Below are 27998 nucleotides of genomic sequence, written 5' to 3'. Positions count from 1 at the left end.
GAGAGGAGAAGCTGTTTGTGTTCTAGGCTGGGGAGGCGTTCCCAAGGCAACCAGCCTGGGCCAGGATCGGCGAGGATGGGGCCACGGCGGAAACCACCCGCGGTGGTCGCCCTTTCTCTCGGAGGGTGAAAGCGGGTCTGGGGAGGTTTAGACTCTTTCTTTCTGGGGCCAAGCGGGAGGAGGGGGGCAGAAAGCGGCTCCTCCCCCAGGTCCCGCTCTCCCTCCTCCGGGCGCGCGCCCCCAGCCCGCCCACCCGCGCGCGCGCGCCTGCGGAGTCCCCCCCCCGCCCGGGTGGGCGAGGCGCGCGCCCGGCCGCGTCCCCGTCCCCCGCCCCCGCCCCCCGCCCCCCGCCCCCGCCGGGCGCGCGCGCGGGGGGTTGGCGCGGCCGCGCAGGCGCGCGAGGCACAGCGGCGCGCGGGCCGGCCCGGGGCCTCCATGATGGAGGAGCGAGCGGCCGCCGCGGTCGCCGCCGCCGCCTCCTCCTGCCGCCCGCTCGGCTCCGGTGCGGGCCCCGGCCCGACGGGCGTCGTCCCGGTCTCTGCCCCCGCTCCCGGGCCCGGCCCGGCCGCGAAGGGGGGCGGCGGCGGCGGCGGCGGGGGCAGTCCCGGCCCCACGGCGGGGCCGGAGCCCCTGAGCTTGCCCGGGATCCTGCACTTTATCCAGCACGAGTGGGCGCGCTTCGAAGCGGAGAAGGCCCGCTGGGAGGCCGAGCGCGCCGAGCTGCAGGTGAGCGCCCCCCGGACCCCGACCCCCGCCCGGCCCGGCCCGGCCTCACCCGCCGCCGCCGCCGCCGCCATCTTGGAGCAATGGCCGCCGGGACGGCCGGGGGGGCGGGCGGGGACCGCGACCGGCCCGCAGCGGGAGTCGGGGGCCGTCCGAGTGGGTCCCGGGGGCACCGGGGCTCCTAGGGGCGGGCGGGCGGGGGCCCCGGGGCGGGAGGGCCGGGCCGCGGCCGGCGGAGGGAAGGGGCGCCGGGACCAGACGCGCTGGCAGTGGCCGCGGGAGCGAGCGGACCGGTGGCGGGGCCGGAGGGGCCCGGAGGACTCAGCCGCGGGTGCTGGGAGGAGGTGCCGGAGGGCTTGGTGGCGGGAGCAGAAGCTCTGGGTGCAGAGGGACGCCCACCCCCGTCCGAGCCGGGGCGGGTGGGAGGTGGTGGGGCGTCGGGGGGACGGGGCACCGGGGACCCGCCGCGGGCGGGAGCGTCGGGCCGGGATCAGGCCCGAGTGGGGAGAGGAAGTCGCGGAGCCGGGGACGCGGGGTGTTTCGGGGAGTTTGGACAGAGGGAACGCAACGATGGCTGTGTGAGGACCCCGGGGGTCACGGCGGGTGGGGGTGGGGGGTCTGGAGGGGTTCCAGGATGATGGGGCGCGCCCTCCTCATGGGGGAGGAAACTTGGGGAGCCCTGGCATGTGTGGCTACCGAGTGTAGGGAAGTTGTCCCAAAGTCGTGCCCTCGGGAGCCCGTGCGGAAGAGCTCGAGAGCAGGAGCTGCAGACCGGGGTGTGGAGGGGCGGGGGGTGGCCCGCAGATGGGAGAGGTGTGCGGGGTGGCCGGTGGGGAGCCCTGGGCTGGAGCGGGGGGCAGGCATGTGCATCGTGGAGACCAGGGCGCCTGGGAAGGGGGCGGTGGGGAGCCGGGGCTCCCTGGGATGGCAGGGGGAGCGGTTTGTGGAGCAGGGAGGCAGCGGGAAGGAGCATCTGAGGGGCATCCCGAGGGGAGACGTGTTTGCGGGCGTCATGGGAAAGGACCCCACGGTGCGTGGAGCGGCTGGGAGAGGAATGAGCCCGGAGATGGCGTGTGGGAGCCTGACGAGCTGCGCTGGATTTTGTGACTTTGAGAAGTGTGGGTCCACTCGCGGCGTTGTGAGGGGTTGAAGGGGTCCGGTGAGGAGTTGCGGGGAGTCTGGGGTTCCTCCGCTGGGGTGCTACTAGCAGAAGTCGGTGTCTTCTTCCAGCCCGTCTGTTCTCCTTCCGATGTGCACCCTTCTGTGCGAGGTGGGGACCCAGATGAGTAACGGACTCGAATTCTGTCCATAGGACGAATAAAGACAGCAGCGCACAGTTCTCCCCGCTAGGGTCTTAGCTGTAGGTAGCCGAGGCCTGGGGTGGGGAGGGCTCCTTATGTAAGCGCCCCTCGCTTTTGTGTCCCACTCTTCCCTGCACTCTTCCCAGCACACGGCCCGTTAGATCATCCCCTCACGCACCGTGTAGGCAGCGCCAATGTCCTCGCCCCCACGCAGCAGTAATGCAGCAGCTGCTGCTGGCTGAGCACATGCTATGCACCAGGCACTGTATTGAACACCTTGTATATGTTATCCTGTGATCCCTGCAACCTCCCGGGAGGGTAGGTGATATTATCTCCTCGCTCCCTTTTGAAATAATAGGTGGAAACGGAGCCTTTGAGAGGGTCAGTGATTAGTCTAGGACCGTAGTCGGCAAACTGCGGCTCGTGAGCCACATGCGGCTCTTTGGCCCCTTGAGTGTGGCTCTTCCACAAAATACCACGTGCGGGTGCGCACGTACAGTGCGATCGAAACTTCGTGGCCCGTGCGCAGAAGTCGGTGTTTTGTGGAAGAGCCGCACTCAAGGGGCCAAAGAGCCGCATGTGGCTCGCGAGCCGCAGTTTGCCGACCACTGGTCTAGGATCACAGCCTGTGGGTGGTAGGGTTGGTCTGTCGGTCTTCAAGCCCATGTTCTCTTCCTCTGCCGTCCAATACAAATGGGAAAGCTGTTCTGAGCAAGCTCAGTGGCTCCCCAGGGTCATCCAAACAGTCACAGCGGAGCTGGGCTTGAATCTTGGTCTCTGGGACGTCATGCCCCCCCCACCTGCTCATGGAGACCAACGAGAGAAAAGATGTGCTTTTTCCCTCACTTACTGGCCCTTCTTGCAGTTCGAGAGGATTTGTGGGAAGCACCCAGTTATGCTGTCCATGTCTTGGCTCCAGCATCACTTTGTACTTTTGTTCTGTTACTTTAGTAAAAACTCAAAGACCTTCGAAGTGTGTAAACGTACATGTATAAGTGAAAGGGGAAAGTCCCCTTTGTCCCTCTCCTCCTCTCCTCCCCCCCTCCCAGCTATTATTGCTATAAAAAGAGGCCATTATATGTATCATTTTGTGACTTTTTTTCACATACTCATGCCTGGTGATCCTTTCATATCAGCACAGAGAGCTCTTTATTATTTTTGATAACTGTGGCCCATTGGATGTTCGCACCATAGCTCATTTGTTGATGGACTTTTAGCTTGTTAGCAGTTTTTTCCCCGGGAGAAATGGCTGCAGTGGATGTCCATATGGCCCTGTATAAATGTAAGTGGAATAGACGGTGGAATAGCAGAATAGATCTGTTTGTAAAGTGGTGGTTGGTTCTGCCTAGTTGCCCCATGTTTCCACTCCCATCAGCAGGTCACTTATCACTTACAGAGGTGTGACTTCTGTGAGATTCATATATATATATATATATATATATATATATATATATATGTGTGTGTGTGTGTGTGTGTGTGTGTGTGTGTGTGTGTTTGTGTGTATGTGTATATATATGTGTGTGAACAAAAGCATGGATGGAGTGTTTGTGTGAACTAATGTAAATTCATATATACACATACACACACATATTTATTGATTTCAGACAGGAAGGGAGAAGGAGAGAGATAGAAACATCAATGATAAGAGAGAATCATTGATCGGCTGCCTCCTGCACGCCCCCTACTGGGGATCGAGCCCACAACCCGGGCATGTGCCCTTGACTGGAATCGAACTTGGGACCCTTCAGTCCACAAGCCAACGTTTTATCCACTGAGCCAAACCAGCTGGGGCCTCCTGTGAGATTTTTTAAGGCTTAGACCGAGTTCAGTGTTTCTGGTGAAGTCTGAATACCTTTTCTCTGAATGACAGTACAGCAGCTCTTCGCACAGGGCCTGCTGTGCAGTCAGGGCGCAGTGTGTGTGGATTGGCAGAAAAGGCGGCCCGTCATGAGGTGCTCCCAAGAGGCACCCAAAGATTGGAGCAGGGAGGCGGTGTAGATTGGGTCTGATAATACAGTAAGCAGGACTTTGCCAGGGGTGTTAGTCCAAGAAGTAGGTGGTGTGGTTTCCGCCCTTCAGAAACTTGCAGGCTAACAGGAGGCTACACAGAACGCTGCACGATGTGGTCGTGCCCATGATCTGTGGCATTTCTAAAAGGGGAGCCCGTCCTTGAGGACAGGGGGACCCTCATGGCGGAATCTGAGTTGGACGTTCATGTAGGAGCAGCGGCAGAGAGATGTGGCGAATATGGCAGCAGAGGAGGTGCGGGTCTGACCCCTCCCCACTTCTAGCCTCAAGGAGCTTTGAGGGATCCATGGGTGCTCATCCTGGAGCTTGGGAAGGAGGAGATGTGGGGCTGGGTGAGACCCTCTGGGGAACCTGTGCCTGGGAGCAGGGACGGAAAGGTCAGCAGAGGGATAGAGAGGCATCAGCTCCTGGGAGGACTAGATGCTAAGGCTCCTGGGGAAGCCTTTGAGATGTTGCCTGGCTGACAGAGCGAACAGCTGGAGGAGAGGCGGCAGCCATGCCTCAGAGCTGTCCTGGGCTTGTGTGTGTTCGAACAGCCTGGCCAGAGGAAGCGGCAGTGGGTGGATCTGCTGAGTAGAGAACTTCCAGATTCCAGACTTACTGGCAGCCGCCGCGGCACTGGCAGATCAGGCAGTGGTGGCTGCTGGCGTTTGCCAGCGAACAGGGACTGGCCACCAGCTCTTCCCCTTCCCGCGGGATCCCGCTGCCTTGGGACCCTTCAGCCACATGTTTCTGGTGCTTTCTCCCTCCCTCACCAGAAGAACTGGGAAGCGGGCACAGAGCAGAGTGGGCCGATGAGATGCTCCACTTTCTTCACTCACAGACAAAAGTGGCTGGGTATTATCAGCCCCTCCCCATTACCTGAAATTCCCTCATCTCCTCGCTGCCCCAGCCCCAGCCCCAATCTCAGTCTGGGCTCCTGGGATTTCCGGGACTGCCTCCTTGTGTGACTGGTCTCTCTGCCTTTAGCTTTGCCATCCCACCCACCCACCCCCTTCCCCAGCCATCTGTTCTCCACATTATAGCTGAAATTACCTTTGTAACATTTTCATGTGGCCATACTGGTCTTTTATTTTTCTTTATGATTTCTTCTATATGCTCCTTTAAAAAAATGTTTTATTGAATTCATTGGGATGGCATTGGGTAATACAATTATATAGGTTTCAGGTATATAAGTCTATACTACATCATCCGTATTTTGTATTGTGTGTTCACTACAAGTCAAGTCTCCTTCCATCACCATTTATCCTCCCTTTAGTGTCTTCTGCCTCCCTCTATCTCCCTTTCTCTGGTAATCACCATACTGTTGTCTGTATTTATGAGTGTGTTTTTTTCTTTGCTTAATCTCGTCACTTTTTTCACCCAGCACTGCAACCCCTCTCCCCTCTGACAGCTGTCAGTCTGATCTCTCTCTGTGAGTCTGTTTTTATTTTGTTTGTTAGTTTATTTTTTTCATTAGATTCCACAAATAAGTGAAATCATATGGTAGTTGTCTTTCTCTGACTGGCTTATTTCACTTGGCATAATGCTCCCCAGGTCCATCCATACTGTTGCAAAAGTTAAGATTTCCTTTTTCGTGGCTGCGTAGTATCCCATTGTGTAAATGTACCACAGCTTCTCTATCCACTCATCTACTCATGGACACTTGGGCTGCTTCCAAATCTTCGTTATTGTAAATAACTAGAGGCCCGATGCACGAAATTCGTTCGAGGGGCTCAGGCCCCCACTGCCCGGCATCCGGTCTAATTAGCATATTACGCTTTCGTTATTATAGATGCTGCAGTGAACATAGGGGCGCACGTACTGGCCCTTTTAGAGTTCCTGAAATCACCACGCACCTTTTATCTGTCCTCTGCCAGCGGCACACCCCACTGCCCTGGCTAACTTCGGATGAGCCTTCAGGCCTTAGCCGCTGTCACTGCTTCTCACCTCCAGAGCTGGATTCGGTGTCCGTGTCCCCATAACATCCTTTGCTCCCTCTTGGTGGCCCTCGTCACAGGAGTGTTGGCTGTCGCTGCTTTTGCCTGTCTTCTGCACTGGACGGACAACTCTGTGGGGACAGGAACCCCTCGTCTTCTCCTTATTCCTCCAGTGCTCACAGTCCCTGGCTTGTTACAGGCAGTTGCTGGTGTGGGATGTTGGGTGAATGTAGGCTCTCAGCAGGCTGTGCTGGCGCTGGGGAGCGGAAAGCTCTCTAATGGAAGCCCAGGAGAGCAGGAAGGATAGTGAGCAAGTACCTCGGGGCTGTGTTTGGTGATCACCTCTTCCCCCACCTTCTAAAACGACTCGTGGACAGGTAGACTTGGGGGACTGAGAAGATACATAAAGGATGGAAATTCAGCCCTGGCCAGTTTGGCTCAGTGGATAGAGCGTTGACCTGCAGACTGAAGGGTCTTGGGTTTGATTCTGGTCAGGGGCACCAGCCTGGACTGTGGGCTCGGTCCCCAGTGGGGGGCGTGCAGGAGGCAGCTGATCAACGATTCTCTCTCAGCATTGATGTTTCCATCTCTCCCTCTCCCTCCCTCTCTGAAATCAATAAAAAAATATATATTTTTAAAAAGGATGGAAATTCAAACTTACAAGATGTTGATCATTGTGAATATGTGTGTGTTGATTTAAACGGTAGAGAGAAAAAAGTGTGAAGGAGGGGGAAGAAGTTCCGTCCTCACAAGGGACAGATGAGGCTTCTTTTCCATGGCACACCTGGTGACATGTATATATTCGTTCATTGTTTGCCCCACCAGATGTATTACCAGAATGTCAGCCACGCCTTGTTCAGCACTGTATCTTCTGTCTACAACTGTACCTGATACGTAGTTGGGGCTCAATTAATATTTGGGCAGTAGCACTGCCTGGTGTGGCTCTGTTGGTTGGGCATTGTCTCGGGCACCAAAGGTTGCCAACTCAGTTCCCTGTCAGAGAACATGCCCAGATTGTGGGCCTGATCCCCAGTAGGGGTCAGCCAATCAATATTCCGTTCACATTGATGTTTTCTTCTCTCTCCCTGCCTCTCTAAAAAAAAAAAAAAAAAAATCAATAAAATATTTTTAAAATAAAGTAAATATTTGGGGTAGGTGAATGAATGAATGATACTTTTGTCATATATTAATGCATGAGCGTCCCTTTTTATCTTTTCAAAAGGAACCTACCATTGCCATTGTGCCTGAAGGATAAATTCCTACAAGTACAATAAGTTCCCATAATCCCTAGAAGTGGAACTGCTAAGACAAAAGGAATGTGCATTTAAAATTTTTATAGGTCTGGCCAGATTGCCCTCCAGCGAGAGTGCATCAGTTTATGACCCCAACGAAGGTGTATGAGTGTGCCTGTTTCCCCGGCCCCAGTCAGTGCCAGGCAGTACTCAGCTTGTGTTCAGTTCTCTGCTAAGCTGAGGTGAGACGTGGCCCTGGAGCAGGACAGAGGTGATCAGGGCTGTGCTGCACCCCACATGCACAGGCCAGAGAGGTCAGGGCCCTGCGAGCCCCAGGGAGAGGGAGAGCAGTGCAGGTGGCACCTGAGAGGCTGCCGGGAACTGGCAGTCCTGGAGCAAGGCTTTGAGAATGGGCTCAGCCTGGAAAAGGTGTCTGGGGCCAGACTGCGGCTTCTGGTGGGGGCACTGAAGTTCTTTTCAGCAAGCACATGATGTGCGGGGATTGGGTGCAGTAGACGCAGCTGTGCTGTGCATGGTGGCAGGAGGCCTGTAAGCCACAGACATCCCTGCTGATGGGTCTAGGGTCTCAGAGGGACCATAGCTCCCACAAAGGATGGAGCCCATGTCAACTTGAGGAAGGATGGACAGGGAGAATAAAAATAAGAGGCAGGAGTTGGCATGTATTGGCCTGTCTTCTGTGCTAGGTCTTGGACTGAGACAAACTTAACACGAGGGGCAGACACTCTCATAAGCCCCATTTTATAGAAGGGGAAATGGAGGCTCAGAGAAAGCCCATGACCCACCTGAGATCGTGCCGCAGGTGGGTGGGCGAGTGGGCCTGGAGCTGAGGCTGCCCCAGCCCAGAACAGTGGCGCCCTTGGGGAGAAGCCAGGGGCGAGTCCTGCACTCAGGGCTTTGGCCAGGGCCTCCGGAACGTGGCCAGGGGCCAGGATCCTGCCTCGCAGGTCGTTGGCCGAGTGTCTCCAGATGACCTGTTGACAGACCAGAGCAGACGGGGGCAGCCCGTGCCAGCAGACGGTGTGAAGTGGTTGGCAGGGGCCCTGGGTCATGTCTGTGGCACGTCTCCCTCATTCTGGGCAGACTCCAGTGGGACGATTGGTCCCCACAGTGGTAAAGCTTCGCATTGGAGCAGCAGCTGAGCCAAGCCACCTACTCTTGTCCCTAAACTCCAGAAGTAGCTTCCTACGCCTCCCAGAGATAGATGCTCTGGTGGAAATAGTGAGCCGCCTCCACCAGCAGTCTTAGGGACGGCACCTGCCTTTGGGTGGGGGAGGAGGAGGACCCCAGGGCTATTAACGCCCACCTCACCTCCTTCATCCCCAAGCCCACTTCTCCCCAAAAGGCAGGGAGAGGTTACACCCACGCTGGCCCCGCTTTGATTTCAGGGGTTAAGGACTCTCATCAGCTCTGTCATTGTGGGTGACGTGCTAGGGACTCTGGCAGCAGATCTCACTTGCCCTCTCACAGGCCATCTAACCCTGGCTCAGGGTCTTCACGCCTGAAGAAGTGGCTGCTGCTGTCATTGTAGGGGTAGGAGCTGGTGCTCATTGCCCTGAGGGAGGGAGGGACACACACCAGTGAGCCTAAGCCCTGCTGTCTTCCTCTTGCCCTGTGTCCCCAGGCTCAGGTGGCTTTCCTCCAGGGAGAAAGGAAAGGGCAAGAGAATCTCAAGACGGACCTGGTGCGGCGGATCAAGATGTTAGAATATGCGCTGAAGCAGGAGAGGTGAGCCCTGCTGCCCCGGTCCTGCCTCTGAGAAGTCAGTCCCCAGCAGAGGGTGAGAGGCCGGCTGCAGCCTTCCACCGAGGGAGAGCTGGGATCGGGCGCTCTCCCGTCACCAGTACTCTGCGGTGCTAGGAGAGGGGACAGAATGAGACATAGCAGGTGGATCCAGGTTAGACACCCGTGACAGTATTCATAGTGATGGTGGCCGCTGTGTGCCAAACACCATCTGTTCATAATGTCTCATCTCTCCCACTGGCCTGATGGGTACCATGGCTTCTGGAGAGTGAGGACTTCTTTCAGGACTCCTGGGGCTGGCATAGCAGCCCAGCCTGCCAGGCTCTGGAGAGAGGGTTCTTCACAGCCATGTGTGGCGCGCGCCCCCCCCCCCCCCCGGGCTGCTTTATACTGTGGGCAGGTTGGGGAGCTCAGCCTCCGAGGAAGGAGAGTGGATTGGGGGGGCTGGGAGTTTGGGGTGCCTGAGGTGAGTGCTGTCGTGTCTACGCTTCGGTCTCATTTGTCACTCCTTTGCTCCTTTAGGGCTAAATATCACAAACTGAAGTTTGGGACAGACCCGAACCAGGGAGAGAAGAAGCCAGAACTGTCAGAACAAGGTACCCCCCCCCCGAACCTCCCTACTTGCCCCCCTCCCCAAACCGAACCGCCTCTTCTTCCTTTGCTCCATAGGAAGCAGCATTGGCGGGGGCTGGGGAGGGATTGACTCGCTCTCAGGGCCCCTCCCCACAGGCTGCTCTGTCAGGCAGGGGGCACGGAGTGGACCCCTGGGGAGAGGCAGGGTGGGCAGTGGTGAAGAAGCCCAGTCCTGCCTGCTGTCCCTGTGTGCAGTAGAGACAGACACACAGGCCCCATCAATATTTGATGAATAAAATGAACAGATGATCTCCTTTAATCCACACAACAATCCCAAAAGGCGTAGGTACTGCTGTCATTGGCTTTATTTCTCAGAAGAGGAAATGAGGCTCATACAGGTAAACTAACCAGCTCAGGGTCACACCTGGGAAGTGGCAGAGCTGGGCTTGGACCCAGTTGAGCCTGCCCGTTCTCTCAGAATTAGGCCAGCTTCCTGTGTGGGAAAATAGCGTAACTAGAGCTGAGTCTGAAGATACTCTGGGGGTGGTTTGGGGAATGACCAGTCAGGAGACTAGAGATAAGGAGCGCGGAGGGAAGAGTAGGTTTCAAACACTCAGAAAGTGACTCTGCAGAACCCATGACAGTGACCAGTTTGGGTTTGAGGGTGAGGAAGCTGGGGGTGGGGGTGATGGGTATGTGTGGTACCCTGACTACAACAGTCTGTCTCCTTTCTCTCCATCCCCCAGTCTCCAATGGCCCTGTGGAGTCGGTCACCCTGGAGAACAGCCCACTGGTGTGGAAGGAGGGGCGGCAACTTCTTCGACAGTGAGTGTGCAGAGGGACGGGTGTGGGGGCGGGGCAGGGGGACGAAGGCCATGCCTGGCTTGGGAGATAAGCCTGAAGACTCCCCAGCCCTGCCTGTCCCCACTGGGGACACAGCTGAGATGGCCTGTCACCATGTAGGTGGAGCCGCCTGGGGAGAGGGCGGGAAGATTCGATGCAGGAGGCAGGCGGGGAAGACCCCCACTCTTGGAATGCAACCCCAAATGCCTGTTGCTTTTCTTTTTTTAGCAGTAATGTTAAATTATTTTTTATTACTAAAGAGATGTGTGTTTTTCAGAAAATTTGGGAAATATAGGGAAACAAAAAATAGAAATCACTCATAATTCCATCACCCAAGGAACTTCATCCCCCATAAACACTTTGGCATATATGCTATCAGTCTCTTCATGGCTGTGCATTTGTGTTTGTGTATGTGTTTTATAAACGGGCTTCCCCTTCACCGTGTTTTCTAATGCGTTGCTTTTGCTCAGTGTTGTGAACGTCTTTTCATATCAATTAGGTTGCATGGGTTGAAGAACTGTGTAATAGTCTGTGGCATGAGTAACCATAACTTGCCATAGCCAATCCCTTCTTGTTTATCTTATTGAAGATGTTTTTATAGACAGTGTAACAAACGTCAGGAAGTTATTTGTCGATGTCTTTGATTTCCTTAAGTTAATATCTGGTAGTGAAATTGCTAACTTAAGTGTTATTGCAAACAATAACAACAACATGATTGCAACAGGCAACACTTGCCAGCTACCTGGTATACGCCTGGCACTGTGCTAAACACCTGGCACACCCCGCTTCCTCACTGAGTCCCCGTGGGGCAGACCTGCCCGCTCCCCTCATTGTCACAGACGAAAACCCAAGGTGAAGAGAGTGACCTGCTTGCATAAAGTCACACAGCTAACAGAAGCAGAGGGTCTGAGGGGTGATCTCGGTCAGTCTGCGCCCAGAGCCCAACTTCTTCACCCCATGCTTCCCTCCTCCCGTGGTGGGAGGGGAAGCCTCATGCACGCAGGCGCCCAGGATGAGACGACAGGGAAGGCGAGTCCTGTCTAATGTGCGAGGGGCAGGGTCCCAAAGGGACAGGGGCATGGTGAACAGAAGGCTTTCAGGGAGCCTCCTGAGGACCAGCAGGCACTCACCTCACATCTTTTGAAGCCACCCCCTCTCCCCCGCTTTCAGACAGCCCAGTGGGCTTCAGTTGTTTTAATTGTGGGATTAGCCCTGCAGATGGCTCAGTTGCTTAGCGTGTCGTCCTGTGCACCAAGAGGTTGCCGGTTCAATCCCCAGTCGGGGCTCATATGGGAGGCAACCAATCAATGTTATTAATGTGTGTTTCTCTCTCTCTCTCTCTCTCTCTCTCTCTCTCTCTCTCTCTCTCTCTCGTCAATAAACATACTTTGGGTGAGGATTAAATAAATAAGTTGCCAAAGTAATACATGCTCATTTGTAGAGTGAATAGAGTAAGTTCCAAAATTCCTCTATGTCCCTAGCCCAGTGATGGCGAACCTATGACACGCGTGTCAGAGGTGACACACGAACTCACTTTTTTGGTTGATTTTTCTTTGTTAAATGGCATTTAAATATATAAAATAAATATCAAAAATATAAAGCTTTGTTTTACTATGGTTGCAAATATCAAAAAATTTCTGTATGTGACACGGCACCAGAGTTAAGTTAGGGTTTTTCAAAATGCTGACACGCCAAGCTCAGAAGGTTCGCCATCACTGGGCTAGTCCCATTCTTCAGCGGTCACTGGCGACTCTTAAGTTTAGTGTGTGTCTTTCTTGGCCTGTGGGGGCTACAAATGTGTGTGTGTGTGTGTGTTCTATACTTACATACTCATTAACACTTTATTTTTAATCTTTACGTGAGGATATTTCCATCGATTTAGAGATTTGGAGGGAAAAATGGAGGGAGGGAGAGAGAGAAACATTGACATGAGAGGCACACATTGATTGGTTGCCTCCTGCAGGGTCCTGACCTGGATGAGGATCAAACCTGCAAACCCAGGGACATGCCCTTGACCAGGAATCAAACCCACAACCCTTTGGTGTGCGGGCCAACACTCTAACCACTGAACCACACAGGCCAGGGCTTTTTAACTTTATTATTGTTATTTTAATGATTATCACCTTTTTAAAAAAAACAAACACTTGAATTGTATGGAACATGTCACTTACAATTTTTGTTAAGCCATTTGTCGTGGCCAGCTCCCCATGGCGCTCTTCCTTGTTTAGTGTCTGCCTCATGTCCCCGCGGGTAATTTGCTCCCACAGTCCTCGTCAGTAGACGTGTCGGTCGGCCCCCGTGTTTGGGCCTCCTGCACAGCATCGCAGTGAGCATCGGTGCCACAGCACTGGTGTGTAGCGCCACCACTGTATTGAAGTGAAACAGCGGGGTCGGGGGCTGCTTATTGAAATTTTTGGTGTGTAGTCTTAAGTTGCCCCTCCAAAAAGGCAGTCCCAATGTGCTGTCCTTTCCACGAGCCCCGTATGTAAAGAGGGCTCAGGGCACCTGACCCTCCCGGCTCTGCTTCCCTGCAGGTACCTGGAAGAGGTGGGCTACACGGACACCATCCTGGACATGCGGTCCAAGCGTGTGCGCTCCCTCCTGGGACGCTCACTGGAGATCAACGGGACCGTGGAGCCCAGCGAAGGGGGCCCCAGGGCCACACCAGGCCCCGGCGGGCTCAGCGGTGGGGAGTCACTGCTGGTGAAACAGATCGAGGAACAGATCAAGAGGTGAGCCCTTGGGTCTGACGGTCCGTCCCTCTGTGCCTCCTCCCTCCTGCGGAAGCCAGTGTCGGAAAAGTGAGCCGCGCCCCCGGGGCCCTGCTGGCCACGTCCTTCTTAAACACATTGTGGGCTCGCTTATTCCAGAACCCTCTGTCTGTTCATTGTGGGAGCCCCGATTTTGTCCGGGGTCCCCTGTACCTACTCTCCCAGGGCCTTGCCTCAATGCTGATAGCACACCACGGCTCATCTCCCCCTGGCCCCCTCCTGAGGCGCCCCCTTTGAGGAGCTCTTACTTGTTCATTCTCAGCCATAACTGTTACTCGTCAGAATCAGTGATGTGATGTCGGTGCTGAGAAGAAAAGGAAAGGTAGTAAGAAAGAGTGACGGGAAGAATGTGCCGCTCTGGGTAGGGTAGGTAATAGGACCTCTTGGTGGAGGTGGTGTTTGGGCAGGGAAGTACAGGAAATGGAGGACGAGCCACATCAGTAGTTGGAGCGAGAATGAGTGTTCTGGGCAGAGGGAACAGCACGTGGGAAGGTTCTGAGGCGGAGGAGACCTGGCATGTTCCGGAAGCAGCAGCAGGCCAGCGAGGCGGCGGTGGGGCCTGCGGTCTGTGGTGAGGCTGAAATCTCAGGAGTCAGATCAGACGGCCTCGCTGGTTGAGATAAGGAGTTTGGATTCTCTTCTGGGGCTGTGGGAAGCCCGTGGTTTCCAGCAGCGGTGTGATGTGATCTGATGCCCGCCGTCTGCTTCAGGACGGCATCGCTGCAGGGGGCAGGAGTGTGGGAGGGAGACCAGTTGGGGGACAACTGCAGCGCCCAGGCAGAGAAGGCAGACGTTAGGTGGAAGGGTGAGAAGTGGTTAGCTTCTCAGTGGGTTTTTAGGGGAAGTCGGCACGATTTAAAGGGTTGGATGTGAGGGAGAGAGACAAAACTAGAGCTGCCTCCAGGGCTGGTCTGAGCAGCTGGGAGCAGCACTGACCGAGATGGGGAAGGCGAAGAGCGGCACACCAAGGGGGCTGTTTAGGACGGGTGGGGTTCGGGGTGCCTGGTGACCCAGTGTAGGTCGTGAGTAGCCAGCCTGGAGCTGGGGCTGGGCGCTTGATTCCTAAATGTACGTCTGTTCACCAGCACACAGCGGTCTTTGCAGTCTCTGAAGGAGAGAGTGTAGCTGGCAGTACAAACAGGAGGTCTGAGGACTGAGCCCTGGGGCTCTTGTGTCTAGAGGCCAGAGAAAAGCTGAGGGAGGCAGCAGCAAAGGAGGCTGAGCTCCGGCAGCGGTGGGAGGAACCCGGGAATGGTGTCCCAGCAGCTGAGCGCAGAGATGTGCTGCTGGGAGGATACACATGGGGGGCCAGGAAGCGAGTGACGGATCTGGCTGCCTGGAGGAAAGCGCTCTGTACCGGGCCAGGACCATACACTGACCAAGTCTCAGGAGCAGGGGCGGGAAGGTCTGCCCGAGGGCCATAGAAGGCCCGTGAAGTCATTGGTCTGGCCCTGCCACGGCGTCAGGGGTGAGTTAATTAAATGTTTGACCAAATAGAGCAGGCCAGTTTTTAAGTTGATAATTTTACATGGCTCGCAAATGGTGTTATAAATGGCCCCTGGCAGAAAAAAGGTTCCCCACCCCTGCAGGCTTGGCATGGCCCCTGGCGGTAGGGCCCGCATCGGTGGTGACCAGTTTCCCATTCCTCCCGGGTGCGTCTCTGTCGCTCACCTGGCCTGTGTTTGTGGTTTCACCGGGCCATGGGAACGGCGGCTGCTGAGTCAGTGGCATTTTCTCATCCAGCTCTCCTGACTCAGCACACGTGGGGAGACCTGTGGTCAGGGTTGGGGGCTGGTCCCCTGGAACTCGGAGTCGAGCTCAGTGAGGAGTTGGCCCAGTCTGTGGTCCACAAGGGGGTTTGAGTCGGGTGAGCATCTGTTAGGGAGACACTGGCTTGAAGCCCTGTGTCTGATCACAGTCAAGGCTCCTCTGGCTCATGGTGGGTCAGCCCCCTGAGAGCTGGGCCCAGGCTCTGGCCACCAAGCCTCACCCTGGCATCTGAGCTTTGTCACATGGCAGGACTAATGCCCCCTTTACCCCCTGTGTGGGCAGGAATGCAGCAGGCAAAGATGGCAAAGAGCGCTTGGGTGGCTCGGTGCTGGAGCAGATCCCCTTCCTGCAGAACTGTGAGGACGAAGACAGCGATGAGGACGACGAGCTGGACAGCGTGCAGCACAAGAAGCAGCGCGTGAAGGTGCGTGTGAGCCGAAGGAAGCGCTCCTCCTCCTCCCAGGGGATCCCCCTGCTTTGTGTACCAGGAACAGGGTGCCCCTGTGGATGCTCTCGGGGCTCCCTCTGTGGGCTGTGTGGCCTGACCACACCCCAGGTCCCCGTCGCCTTGCCTCAGTCACCGTCAGAGGAGCCAGGTCTCCGCTGTGAGGGCCGCCTCTGCCCGCCTGCACCCTGTTCTCTCCATCCTCCCTCCGCCCAGGGCTTCCCGAGAGGCCTTTCCTGAACTCCAGACCAGGCCCGCCCCATGGTGCCCTCTGGCAGCGCTCTCTCCTTCGGGCTGTCTGATCCGTCATACGCAGATACTGTTTTTGGTGTGACTGTGGCTCTGTCTCCCACAGCAGAGTGTGAGCTCCCCTCTGGCCTTCTCGCTGCTCTCTCTCCGCTCCCTCAACGAGTGCAGCTGGGCCGGGCTCAGCCTGGAGCCGGGCTGGAGCGCTTCGTGGGCTTCGGGGGACACGCGTGTCCCGTCTGTTGTTGTCGGGGACTCTGACCACAGGGTAGCGTCCAGATCCCCTCAGCTGGGCCTCGAGATACGGCTCCCACCACATTTCACCCTCAGGACGGCGCTGACCTTAGGCACGGCATAGTCTCACCTGTCCAGTAAACATCAGTGTGGGCCTTTGTGGACCAGCTCTGTGCTGGCAGCCGGGGTGTGGAGACATCGTTGCTGACGTGGAGGCGCTTGTGGGCATCGCAGGCTTGTCAGCAACCGTGTGCCACAGTGGGGTCAGGGGCAAATACCTGTGAAGTGCCGGCCGGGGACTGTGGAGATGGTCTTTTATTCACCCAGCCTTTCCTCAGACTCCTTCCTTCTTTAGACTCACCTTAGACACACCCCTTCCTCCAGGAATTCTTCCCTGACTCACCCTTGCTCCCCTTTCCTCCACAGGCTCAGGAGCCTCTTGGAGGTCCCCTGTCCCACCTGAACCACTCTGGGTCCTCCCTGTCTGGTATTGGGTCTGTATCCCTCCTGCCCCATCCTTGTGAGGGGCCAGGTCTGTCCTGGCCTCCACATTCTCTCCAGTGTGACAGCCCAGACAGGTGCTCACTGCATTCACTGAGTGGAGGGAGTGCACAGAGCCAGACCCTAGGGTTTACAGGAGAACCAGCAGGTCTCTGAGCACGGGCTCTCCAGCATTGTCCCCTGGTCCAGAATGCCTGGTCCCCACTGCCCCCCACTAGGATTTTCACTGCTGTGCACGTCTTACCTCAGCCTCCTCTGGGAAACCTTCCCACTCCTCTCTGCTCCTCCTGCAGAGAAATTATTGCTGGCTTTTCATATTTCCTTAGGCATTTGCATCTTCCACTGCTCCGTGCTACGAGCCTGTGGGTGGCTTATTGTCTACAGCAGTGGTCGGCAAAGTGCGGCTCGGCAAACCGCGGCTCGCGAGCCACATGCGGCCCTTTGGCCCCTTGAGTGTGGCTCTTCCACAAAATACCGACTTCTGCGCATGGGCCACGAAGTTTCAATCGCACTGTACGTGCGCGCCCGCACGTGGTATTTTGTGGAAGAGCCACATTCAAGGGGCCAAAGGGCCGCATGTGGCTCGCGAGCCGCGGTTTGCCGACCACGGGGCTAGGGTGTCATGCCTCCCCTTGCCCACCCAACAGATCTTCAGTGACCAGACTGATTTGAAAGACCTGCTCATGGCTCCCAGGCTGGCCCGGGCCTAGCTGTGTAACGTTGGCTACCTGATTCTCTTGTCTTCACTTCAGTTTCAGAGGATAATGGTCCCTGTCTCTGGATTGTTGAGCACATAGGAAGCCTTGGCTGCACAGTGGCTGCCGCGCTGAGTGCTCAGTGGTGGCATTGGTGGGACTGAGCAGGGGGAGCGCAGGCACAGGCAGGTGGCTGTTCAGGGCCCCTGTATGGCTCCACAGTCCTGTGAGCCCCAACTCCTGCAGTGCTTCTCTGGGCCTGCTGTTTACAACTTGGCGCTAGGTCTCCTGGGAAGGAAGAGGAGGGCGCCCGCCCATGGTGCCATCCCTCTGGTCCCCTCACACAGGCCAGGGGCTGGCCCCTCACGGATGCCTGAAAGGTGTTGCCTGCAAGTATGTACCCTCCAAACCCAGCTTGGGGTGCTGAGCCTGTGGGAGGGGTTCAGCATGCCCTTGAGGAGTCTGCAGTGTGAGTGAGGCTGGCCCCGTGGCTGCCCAGGACACAGTCTAGTCAGGGACCATTTAGGAAGGAGAAGAGGAGGTGGTTGAGTCTGGTGTCATCAGGATCCCAGTATTGGTTGGGGTGTGTTCTTAACGTAGCACTTAAAACAGAACTCAGATGTCAAAATTGGAAAATTCTGGAAGTCCCTTAAGCCTTAGGTGCAGTGTTTGAGGTTCCAAATGCACACACACCCTGGATGGTTCTTCGTGTAAAATGTCATGGTGAGAGGGAGAGAATCACGTGCTAGATGTCTTCCATAAGGCTGTGTCTAAAGGGGATGGGGATTGTAAAACAGGCTTGTAAACTGAGGGAAACTGATGGTTTGGTTCCTGCCCTCGGTTAGACCAGCTGTGGAAAACTTGGCAAACTCATTATTCGCTTGCCCAGCAGTCTGTTCTCAGAGTGGAGGAACTGTGTTGTTTTTCTCATTCTAAAAGTAGCGTGTGCTGGTTATATAAGAAAACAAAAACTCAGCCAATCTAGAAACCTCTCAGGAAGACTTGGAGAACCTGGGGCACGGAGCTTCACTTTGCTCAGCCCCATCTCTCCATGTGTAATGATGAGATAATACGTACAACAGTCGTAACTGTCATGTTCTGAGATGTGAAATCATAGGTTTGAGTCTTACTCAGTGCACTGAGTAATGCAGAGGCCAGCAGTGTTTGATGAGGCTCTGTTACTCTTACTGTTACGTTCCTGGGTCTGTTCTCACTTTTATTTTTTCCTTTTTGTTAATCCTCACTCCAAGGATATATTTTCCATTGATTTTTAGAGAGAGTGGAAGGGAGGGAGAGAGGGATGGGAGAGAGAGAAAGAGAAACATCGATGTGAGAGAATCATATCGATTGGTTGCCTTCGTACATGCCCCGACCAGGCCTGACCCAGGGATTGAACCTGCAACCGAGGTATGTGACCTTAACTGTGAATGGCACCCGAGACCCTTTGGTGTGCGGGCCGGCCCGCTAACCACTGAGGGCACCAGCCAGGGCACTGTTCTCACTTTGTGCACCTCTGTACACTTGTAGACACAAACATATCACCCTCTCCCTGAACCAGGTTGTCATATTGACTTTTCTTCATGAGAAAGACTGTGTTGGGGGGCAGGGATTGGAGGAGTGGGAGCACCCTGAGCAAAAGCCAGGAGGAGGGCTGTGAGGAGATCACAGCTGGAGGTGGAGGAGGGGGGTCTCCAAGCTCAGGCTGGGGCTGCAGCAGGGAGCAGCCTCTGAGACTCCCAGCAGGGGGAGCACAGCCGCCACAGTGAGGCCTGGCGGAGGGAGCTGGTGGCTGGGGCGGTGGTTCCTCACAGGGGCCCTGGCTTCTCCGTTCCTGGAGGCTCTGGGGGGCTTGGCTGTGGCACGAGTTCCCTGACTGTCTGCTTCTCTCCCTGCCCCAGCTGCCAGCCAAGGCCCTGGTGCCTGAAATAGAGGATGAAGATGAGGAGGACGACTCAGAGGATGCCATCAATGAGTTCGATTTCCTGGGCTCAGGCGAGGACGGGGAGGGCTCTCCGGACCCTCGGCGATGCGCTGGAGAGGGGGCCCACCACGAGCTGGGTGAGTGGAGGGTTTTCTGGCCAGCCTCACCGAGGGCAGCAGGGGCACACACAGCTGCCTGCAGCTGCTTCCTGCCCCAGGGTCTCCACCGGATGGACATACTTCCTGAGAGGAGGGGGGCCGAGGGAGAGCAGGAGGGCCGCGCCACAGCAGCCAGGCCTGCACCCCTTCCCTGGAAAATCCCCGTGGGGACACAGGCAGGCCCGGTTCTTCCTGACGTGGGGCTGCCAGCCTTGTGCACGCGTGTGTCCAGTTCTTGCGGGCCTCAGGGAGGAAACAGGATGGGACCAGCGGGGAGAGGCAGTCAGGGCAGTGCTGCCTCTTCCTCCGGCCCTGGGACTCTGAGCTGGGAGGCCCTCGGGGTCACGGGACATGGCTGGAGACCGAGGTTTCTGCCAGGATGGTCCATGGAGGGTCCCCGCTCAGTCTCCTCTGTCCATCCCCACCCCACCGTGAGCCCCAGTGCACTCTGGGCCAGGGCCCCCCAGCTCCCACGGGAGCGGCTTCTGGTGGGGAAGGAGGCGCCTGTGCATGGCTGGGTTGAACGGGTGGTGACTCTGCCTGGTGCCGCATCCCTGTAGAAAGCCGGCGGGTCAAACTCCAGGGAATTTTGGCCGACCTTCGGGATGTGGATGGGCTGCCCCCCAAAGTGACAGGACCGCCTCCTGGCACACCTCAGCCTCGGCCACACGAAGGTAAGAGGCCCCTCCACCCTGGCAGAGGGAGGCTGCAGAGCTGAGCCCAGGGCTTCTGTGTCCTCAGGGTCCAGGCCCGGCCCCTAGTTTGCAGCCTCCCTGTCCCAAAAGTTCGTCTGTCTGTCTCTGTCTCCCCCTCTTTTTGTCCTGCCCTGTCTGCCTGCCTGCCTGTCTCTCCCTGTCTCTTTCTCTCCAGCTGTGATTCTTGATCTTGACCTCTCCCTGTCTCTCTCACACCTCACCTCTCTCTCCGCCTCTCTGCCTCTCTCTCTCCCCCGGCCCCTCTCTGCCTCCTCCCTCCCCTCCCCCCACCAGGTTCCTTTGGCTTCTCCTCAGACGTTTTCATCATGGACACTATCGGGGGCGGGGAGGTGAGCCTGGGGGACTTGGCAGATCTCACCGTCACCAATGACAACGACCTCAGCTGTGACGTAAGTTCTCAGGGTGCCCACCCCCCACGACCCCCACTGGGCGTTCTGCACAGTGGCAGCATCTGCTGAGCGCTGGCTGTGCACGGCCCGTGCTCAGTCCCTACACGTGAGGGCCGTGTGAGCCCTTCCGCCGCTCAGCTGTTAGACATGGGGTGCGATGCAGACAGGCTCGGGCCTGACAGGCTCACCAGCGCAGAGCCTAGAAGACTCTGGAGCCTGTGTCTTAATCACGGTGCCAGGCTCCTTCTCCAGGGGCCGTCCCTCCCCGCCCGGCTTACTCATGGGCACCTCAAGTCCAGGACCCACCTGCTGGGGGCAGGGCCAGGGGGAGCGAAGCTAAATGCAGCATCAGGAGGAAGGGGCTCGGCGGGCAGCAGTGCGGGTAAGACACTGCAGAAGGTGGGACTTGAGCAGACCTTTGGAGGGAAGATGGCCTCCAGCCAACAACTAAGAAATCAGGCCAGTCTGTGCGGGTGGGGGCTGGTGGCGCAGTCGGGCGGGAATGAAAGGGAACTTGAGGGCCAGTGCTCCTAGCCTGAGACCCGTGGGGGACCCCGGCCACCTGGGAATGTGGGATCGGGTGCGTGTGCACTTTCCGGCACAGGTGACAGGACACCCCCCAGAGCGTCTAGCAGGATCTCGGGTGGCTGATGACCCCAGTGCGTCAGGCACAGCGGTGGGAGGCTGGGAACGGGGCCAGAGCCAAGTTTTGAGTGGGGGAGCTGCCCCGAGTCTGACGCTTCCTGGGGAGTGTGTGAGTGAGGGGGTCGCACACGGCAGAGCCTGTGGCCCTAAAGAATGTGGCAGAAGTGGCAGCTGGGGCGGGGCCGTGGGACGAAGCCTCGGTGACAGGGTTTGTCAGGTGTGAGCTCTATCGGGGGGAGGGCACTGAGCTTTGCTTTTTTTCTACAAGGTCCTTCACTCAGCGACACCCCCACCCTCCAGGGCATGTGCAGTGTTTCTGGGATTTTGCTCCCCAGTCTCTTCCCATTGGGTGTACTTGTCGCCATTTCCACACCTCAGCCACTCTCCCCCATGCTTCCTGCGCCCAGGGCTCCTCGCAGGCTCTGGGTCCATCCTTGCTGCCTCCTGCCGCAGGGACTGTGCACATGCAGTGTCCTTCCTCAGTCCCTTCCCCCCATCTGGTTAAGTCCTACTTATTCGTCACTTGCTCAGGAGGAAAGCTGCTGACCCCACAGAGGCAGTGCCTCCTCCCAGTACATTTTTTATTTTTAATATATTCTTATTGATTTCAGAGAGGAAGGGAGAGCGAGAGAGAAACATCAGTGATGAGACAGAATTATCGGCTGCCTCCTGCACATCCCCCGCCAGGGACTGAGCCCGCAACCTGGGCATGTGCCCTGACCAAGAATCGAACCGTGACCTCCTGGTTCATAGGTCGATGCTCAACCACTGAGCCAGCCAGGCTGGGCCTCCCAGTACATTTTCAACTCGTAGCACTGCTTGTAGTTTATAAGCCTGTGCACAGGTGGGATGATCTGAGTGTCTCCCCAGCCCCCCCGCCCCCTGCGAAATCCCAAGGGTTTGGGCTCACCTTTGTCTCTTCAGAACCAGGCACAGCCCTGCACACAGTAACACCTTGTTGAGTGAGGGGCTGCTGCAGGGCCAGGAAGAAGAGGGGAGCCTCGGGCTGGAGGCCAGGCTGTGGGGTGCTTCACCTGGGTCTTGGTGGTGGAGGACGAGTCCTTGGAGTCCTGGATGCGAATATCTGTGCGACTGCTGGGGTGGAGGAGGAGACACTGAGGCAGCTCCCCCCACCCCCCAGCTGTCTGACAGCAAAGATGCCTTTAAGAAGACGTGGAACCCCAAGTTCACCCTTCGGTCACACTACGATGGCATTCGCTCCCTGGCTTTCCACCACAGCCAGTCGGCTTTGCTCACCGCTTCCGAGGACGGCACGCTCAAGCTCTGGAACCTGCAGAAGGCTGTCACCGCCAAGAAGTGAGGGCACAACCCCAAGGGTGGTGGAGGGGGCATTGGGGCCCAGGTACAGGTGATGAGGGGCTCTCGGTGACACCTGTCTCCCACAGGAATGCTGCACAAGACGTGGAACCTATCCATGCCTTCCGGGCTCACAGGTAGGGAGGGAGGTGCCCCCAAAGGCAGGGGGTGGTGACAGGAGGCGGGGCAGCAGGAGGGTTGAGTCCCTGGGGCTCTCTGCACACACACCCCTGGCCCTGGATGCTCTGCAGTGCCCCCACAGCTGGCTCCCAGCACAGCCTTTGGAGGAGGAAATAGACATGGGGTGAGGGAAGGCAGAGGACGGACAAGTTGCCCGGGTGGCACAACAGAAACCCCAGAAGCTGGATTCCTGTCGGCCACCCCCGGAAAACGCTGGTAGAGAAAGAACGGCAAGGTCCTGGGGAGGGGCGAGCGTTGAGTTTTTCGTTTCCCCCCACTTTGAATCCTCCAGGGGCCCCGTGTTGGCAGTAGCCATGGGCAGCAACAGTGAATACTGTTACAGTGGTGGGGCAGATGCCCGCATCCACAGCTGGAAGATTCCAGACCTCAACATGGACCCCTACGATGGTTACGGTGAGACAGCTCCTGCCCTTCCTTCCCCCACCGTCGTCCACTGGGGCCTCTTCCCTCCGCACGTGTAGCCAGCATCCGCCCATGCCTAACACGGCAGGGGCTGGCGGGGGGTGCTCAGCCTGGTTGAGCGGGGAACAGCGTGACTCAGCATGCGGCAGTCAGACGAGATGGCTGAGCTGACTCGGCGTCGGCTTGGGGGGCCCTGGCAGCGCTCTGCGTGTCTCTGAGCGGGGCAGGCGGGAGGAGAAAGGAGAGCAGGCGGCCGGCTTGCAGGCACCTTTAAGAGTTCAGTGGAGAAGTAACCTCTGCTCAGGGTCTGTCCCTGCTCCCTGACCCCTGTTTTGATAACCTATTTGTTCACACACATGGCTCCATGCAGCATCCTGTTTGGTAGAGTTCAGAGGTCTGTGTCTCCCTTAAGGAGCTACACCGTTTTCCTGAGAGCAGTCCTACCCTGGGAGAGGTCAGGGGTCGGTCCCTGGCAGTGTGTGCTCTGGGCCAAACGAACGGCCACCCATGGGGCATCAGCATGGCCCGACCAGACACCCCTGTGTTGACACAGCGACCAGAGAGGCAGTGGTGGGAGTGACCAGAGGGCTTTGGAGAGACGGCAAGGCTGGTGCGCAGGGGCAGGAAGGACTGCAGGGCCCGGGGGGGCCCAACCCTCAGCGCCCAGGCTTCAAAGAAGGGTCTGGGGCCAGGGGCATCATTGTCCCTTCTTCCTTAACTAGGTTTTAAAAGGAACCTGTCGGGTGCTCACTTTAAGCACTACGATGGGCCCCAGGGGACAGCAGGGAACGGGCATCCCTGCCCTCTGGAGCTTCCATGCTGGGCTGCCTTCAGAGCCCTAAAATCTTCCCAGATTAGCGGTCAGAGTGTGAGCAGCCACTAGGGTGCTTGGCGGTGGTGCCAGGTCCGAGGCCTGGCGCTTTGGGGCTGAGGCTGGGTGAGTGTGGCAGAGCTTGTGCTCCAGGCTGTCCACGATGGGGCTGGCGGCCCTGACACAGTCCATCTCCCCCCTCCCCCGCCCTCGGTGGGTCCAGACCCCAGTGTGCTGAGCCACGTCCTGGAGGGCCACGGGGACGCGGTGTGGGGCCTGGCCTTCAGCCCCACCTCCCAGCGTCTCGCCTCCTGCTCCGCCGATGGCACCATCCGCATCTGGGACCCCAGCAGCAGCAGCCCGGCCTGCCTCTGTACCTTCCCCACAGCCAGCGGTGAGTGAGGGACGGGGACAGTGGGGACCCTGACGCCTCACTCAGGAGCCGTATAGAGCTGGAGGCTCTGCGAGGAGGGTGACGCCTGCACCCCAGGCCCAGGGCAGGACCGGTCTGTTAGGCAACCGTCCATCCCCTCCGCCCTCAGATCACAGGATCCCCACCTCAGTGGCCTTCACCAGCACCGAGCCTGCCCACATCGTGGCCTCCTTCCGCTCTGGCGACACCGTCCTGTATGACCTGGAGGCTGGCAGTGCCCTCCTCACGCTGGAGTCCCAGGGGAGCAGCGGTAAGGGGCCCCGCCAGGGCTGGGATCTGAATGCCTCCAAGGCCACAGTTCTCCTGTGGCTTTGGTGACAGCCTCGGTCAGCTGCAGATGGCTCCCCACCCCCTTGGGGGCTCTGAGTGGGAGGGAGATGAGGCCTCAGCCACTGCCCTAATGGACAGCCCCGAGTCCCGGGAGGGCTAAGTGGAGGGAGAGTGTCAGGGACTTGCCTGTCGGCCCACTTGGTGGCATGGACGAGCCACCTCAACGTCCGTCACCCCTCCTGCCCACTCCAAGACAGGCCCTGTGCCCATTGTGCAGAGGAGACACTGGCCTGAGAAGGGCATGGCCTGGGTGCCCCGCCCTCCTCTTCTAGGCAGACGGGGATGTGGCAGAATGGTCTTCCTCTTGCCTTTGTCCTTGTCCCCCAATTTCCCCCTGATGTCCCTCCTCCCTGCTTTCCCTTCCAGGCCCAACCCAGATCAACCAGGTGGTGAGTCACCCAAACCAGCCCCTCACCATCACCGCCCATGACGACAGAGGCATCCGCTTCCTGGACAACCGGACAGGTGAGGCCCTGCCTTCCTGGCCCCCCAACTCCCTGTGCTTGTGGGAGGTGGGTGGGCCAGGCTCAGACACAGAACCCCTGGTGTCCACATTGGAGGCTCTGAGCACCCTTTCTAGGCCCCACCTTCCCGGGTGAGGCCGACCATGGACCGTAACCCGCCGCCCTCTGCCCTCAGGGAAATGCGTGCACTCCATGGTTGCCCACCTGGATGCTGTCACCTGCCTGGCTGTGGACCCCAATGGCGTGTTCTTGATGTCAGGAAGTAAGTTGCTCGTAAGGAGCAAGCATGTGCCTTCCCAGCCGGGTGGGCCCCGGCCCCGAGGGAGTGCTCGGTGGACTCCTAAGGCGGGGCGGCTGGGCAGGGAGCCTTAGGGCAGGAAGAAAGGTGGTCATGATGGTGGCAGCAAAGCCCTGTGAGCAGAGCCCATCCTAGGCGCTTTCCTACATCATCTCCTTTCCTCGGAATAACCCGACGAGGTTGGTACTTTTATCCCCATTACACAGAAGTGGAAACTTACGTCACTGGCACAGCCCAGTGGGTTGCAGGCGTTGACGTTCTGGTCTATTTGATTCGGGCCCCACGAGCTTTTATAGCATTTGCTGCCGCCCTGCTCTGTGGTTAAGGGCACTGGGGCCCAGCGACTGTGCTGCGGCCCCTTGAAGGGATGGGGTGCGATGTGGCCACTGGAGAAGGGGCCGCAGCTCCCCAGGGGGTGATGGGTGTGGGCTGGTGGGAACGGGGCTGCCGTCTGCCTCTGCTCCGCAGGGTGGGATCTCCGTGGGGTGTGAGAGAGGGAGTGCACAGAAGGGTGAGCAAGGGTGGGGGAGGGTGTGTACGGGCCTGGACTTCTCCTGCTCTCTGTCTGCCCCTGATGGCAGCAGCTGCCTCCGAGGAGGTGGGCGAGGGTGTGGTCAGGGAGATGTAGCCCTGGCAGAGGGGACTCAGTACAGGGGCCAGCACCCTCCAGCCTCCTCCGCAGCCTGGTCCTTCTAACACAGTGATTCTCAACCTTCCTAATGCCGCGACCCTTTAATACCGTTCCTCATGTGGTGGCCCCCAATTTCACTGTTACAAATTGAACATAATTAAAGCATAGTGATTAATCACAAAAACAATATGTCATTATATATGTGTTTTCCGATGGTCTTAGGCGACCCCTGTGAAAGGGTTGTTCGACCCCCAAAGGGGTCGCGACCCACAGGTTGAGAACCGCTGTTCTAACACCTCAGTCAGGCCACCTCCCTCTGGTGGCTCATGGCCCCCAAGGCCCAGCCCAGCTCTGACCACCGCCTCCCCCGCCACCGCTGCTCAGGCTGTTGCAGCCCATGTGCTTCCTGTCAGTCCTCAGGCCCCCGCCCCCCGCCTGTGCCCACTGCTTGGAAGGCTTTTCTTCCTGACTCCCTTGGCCATTCTGTCCTCACACTGACCGACTTACGCCCACAGCACTCGCGACCACCTGGCGTTGTTTATTCTGTTTTCTTGTTTACTGTCTCCCATGGCGGGAGGGAGATTTGCCTGTTTTTCTCACTGTAGCCCCAGGGCCCCATACATAGTAGTTGTTCAGTAAACACTTGTGACTAGATGGAGGGTGACAGGCGGGGATGTCAGGAGGTGACTGGGCAGAGGAGGCAAGAGAAGAATTGAGTCTCCACCTGACTCCGAGGCCTTGGGACAGGCCAGCCGAGGGGTCGGGGGTCGGATCTGAGCAAGGAACTGTGGGTCCAGAGTTGCTGGGTGACCGCTCGCTCTGCCTACACCTGCGCAGGCCACGACTGCTCCCTGCGTCTGTGGAGCCTGGACAACAAGACGTGTGTGCAGGAGATCACGGCCCACCGCAAGAAGCACGAGGAGGCCATCCATGCCGTCGCCTGCCACCCCAGCAAGGCCCTCATCGCCAGTGCGGGCGCCGATGCCCTGGCCAAGGTCTTTGTATGATGCCCACCTGGCCCCGCCCTGGCCGGGGAGCGAGGCTGGGCAGGTGGGACTGAGGTGAGGAGCTGGGCTAAGAGGGAGGCTGGGCCCAGGAGGGCAGAATCCCCTGTGTCCTCACCCACACTCTTTGCCTGGCCCTTCCTAGGGTGGCAAGTCCTGCAGTCACAGTTGGGGCGTCCTGTGTAGTCCCTGGGCATTCAGAGGAGGGCTGAGGCCTGGAGGGACCCAGAGCTGCCTTACCTCTTGTGTCCTGCAGGTCATGGTTCAGTCTCCCCTCCCTTCTGTCTCCCACAGGTGACAGCCTCAGCCTGGAGGCCCGGAGGCCCAGCCTCTTCCTGCCTGCCTTGAGTCTGGTGGTGCTAAAGGCCCTTTCCGCAGGAGGCCCTCCCCCATGGCCTGCCCTTCCCCAGCACTCAGCCTGAGGAGTTGCCTCCTTCAGGAATCACCCTCCAAGATGGCCTCCAGGAGTTTCATCTCTGCCCTGACACCCACTCCTGGTCTCCTAGCTGCCTTCTGGGGGCAGCACAACCAGGGCTGGGTGTCCTTGGGGATCAGCTTTTCCAAGATGCCAGAAGGTGCCAGGTTCTCTCTTTGAACCCCCATTCCTCTCCATCCTTCCAGGCCTGGGTGGGAGCTGTGCTGGGAGGAACCCCAGACGCCCTGCTCTAGGTCCACCAGGAGCCATGGAGCCAGCTGGGCCCAGGCTGTCCTCAGTGGGAGTGCTGGGCCTGGCCCACCCAGAAGCACACCCAGTCCACCACCCTCCCTCCAGTTCCCTCAGCACAGCTTTCCAGACACTACCCAACGCCTCCGGGGCCAGTAATGCCCAGGGAGCAGGCGGTGCCCTCTGGGGAGGCACCTGCCCCTACCTTCCTCAACCCTCCAAGGGCAGTCCCCTACCCCTCACAGGGTCACCCATGGGGAGAGATGTCCTCTTCTTGCCCCTCCCTGGGGCATGGAGGATGGAGTGGGGTCCCCCAGGATCCCCCATAACTCCCTGTATATCTGTATAAATAAATGGGATTTTAATGGAGCCCCCCTGCCCCCATGTCGTTATCACTGTGTGATAGTCTGTCTGTCTCCTCTCCTGGCCCTCCACTCTCTCCCTCTATTTATTTCACTCTTTTTTGGATTCCACCTGAGCCCTCAGATCCCTCCCAGACTCCTGTTTATAAACCTGCCCCCTGTCCTGGACGCGTATGTGAAACTTGCCTCAATAAACCCTTTGGAGTAAGA

At 57.9% G+C, this 27998-nt stretch overlaps 1 protein-coding gene across 2 annotated transcripts; it reads left to right on the top strand.

Annotated features, from left to right (window-relative positions):
- Positions 1-435: 435 nt before the first annotated feature.
- On the top strand, positions 436-27998 carry STRN4 (striatin 4; the record flags this gene model as incomplete). 2 transcript variants are annotated; one of them, XM_081107072.1, is made up of 18 exons in its annotated part: positions 436-726; positions 8846-8949; positions 9487-9560; positions 10284-10362; positions 12915-13112; positions 15204-15345; positions 18941-19100; positions 19682-19795; positions 20132-20226; positions 22013-22188; positions 22278-22325; positions 22661-22782; positions 23826-23996; positions 24145-24285; positions 24732-24830; positions 25005-25091; positions 26596-26819; positions 27057-27998. In XM_081107072.1, the coding sequence occupies 17 exons, from the start codon at positions 436-438 to the stop codon at positions 26763-26765; spliced, it is 2271 nt and encodes a 756-aa protein (XP_080963198.1). In that variant the 3' UTR covers positions 26766-26819; positions 27057-27998. The 2 variants fall into 2 exon arrangements, with proteins under 2 accessions (XP_080963198.1, XP_080963197.1); XM_081107071.1 differs by having other exon boundaries at positions 20111-20226.

Source organism: Myotis nattereri (genome assembly GCF_964212035.1).
Source record: "Myotis nattereri genome assembly, chromosome: 15".
NCBI lineage: Eukaryota > Metazoa > Chordata > Mammalia > Chiroptera > Vespertilionidae > Myotis > Myotis nattereri.
This window is presented reverse-complemented; position numbering and strand designations above follow the sequence as displayed.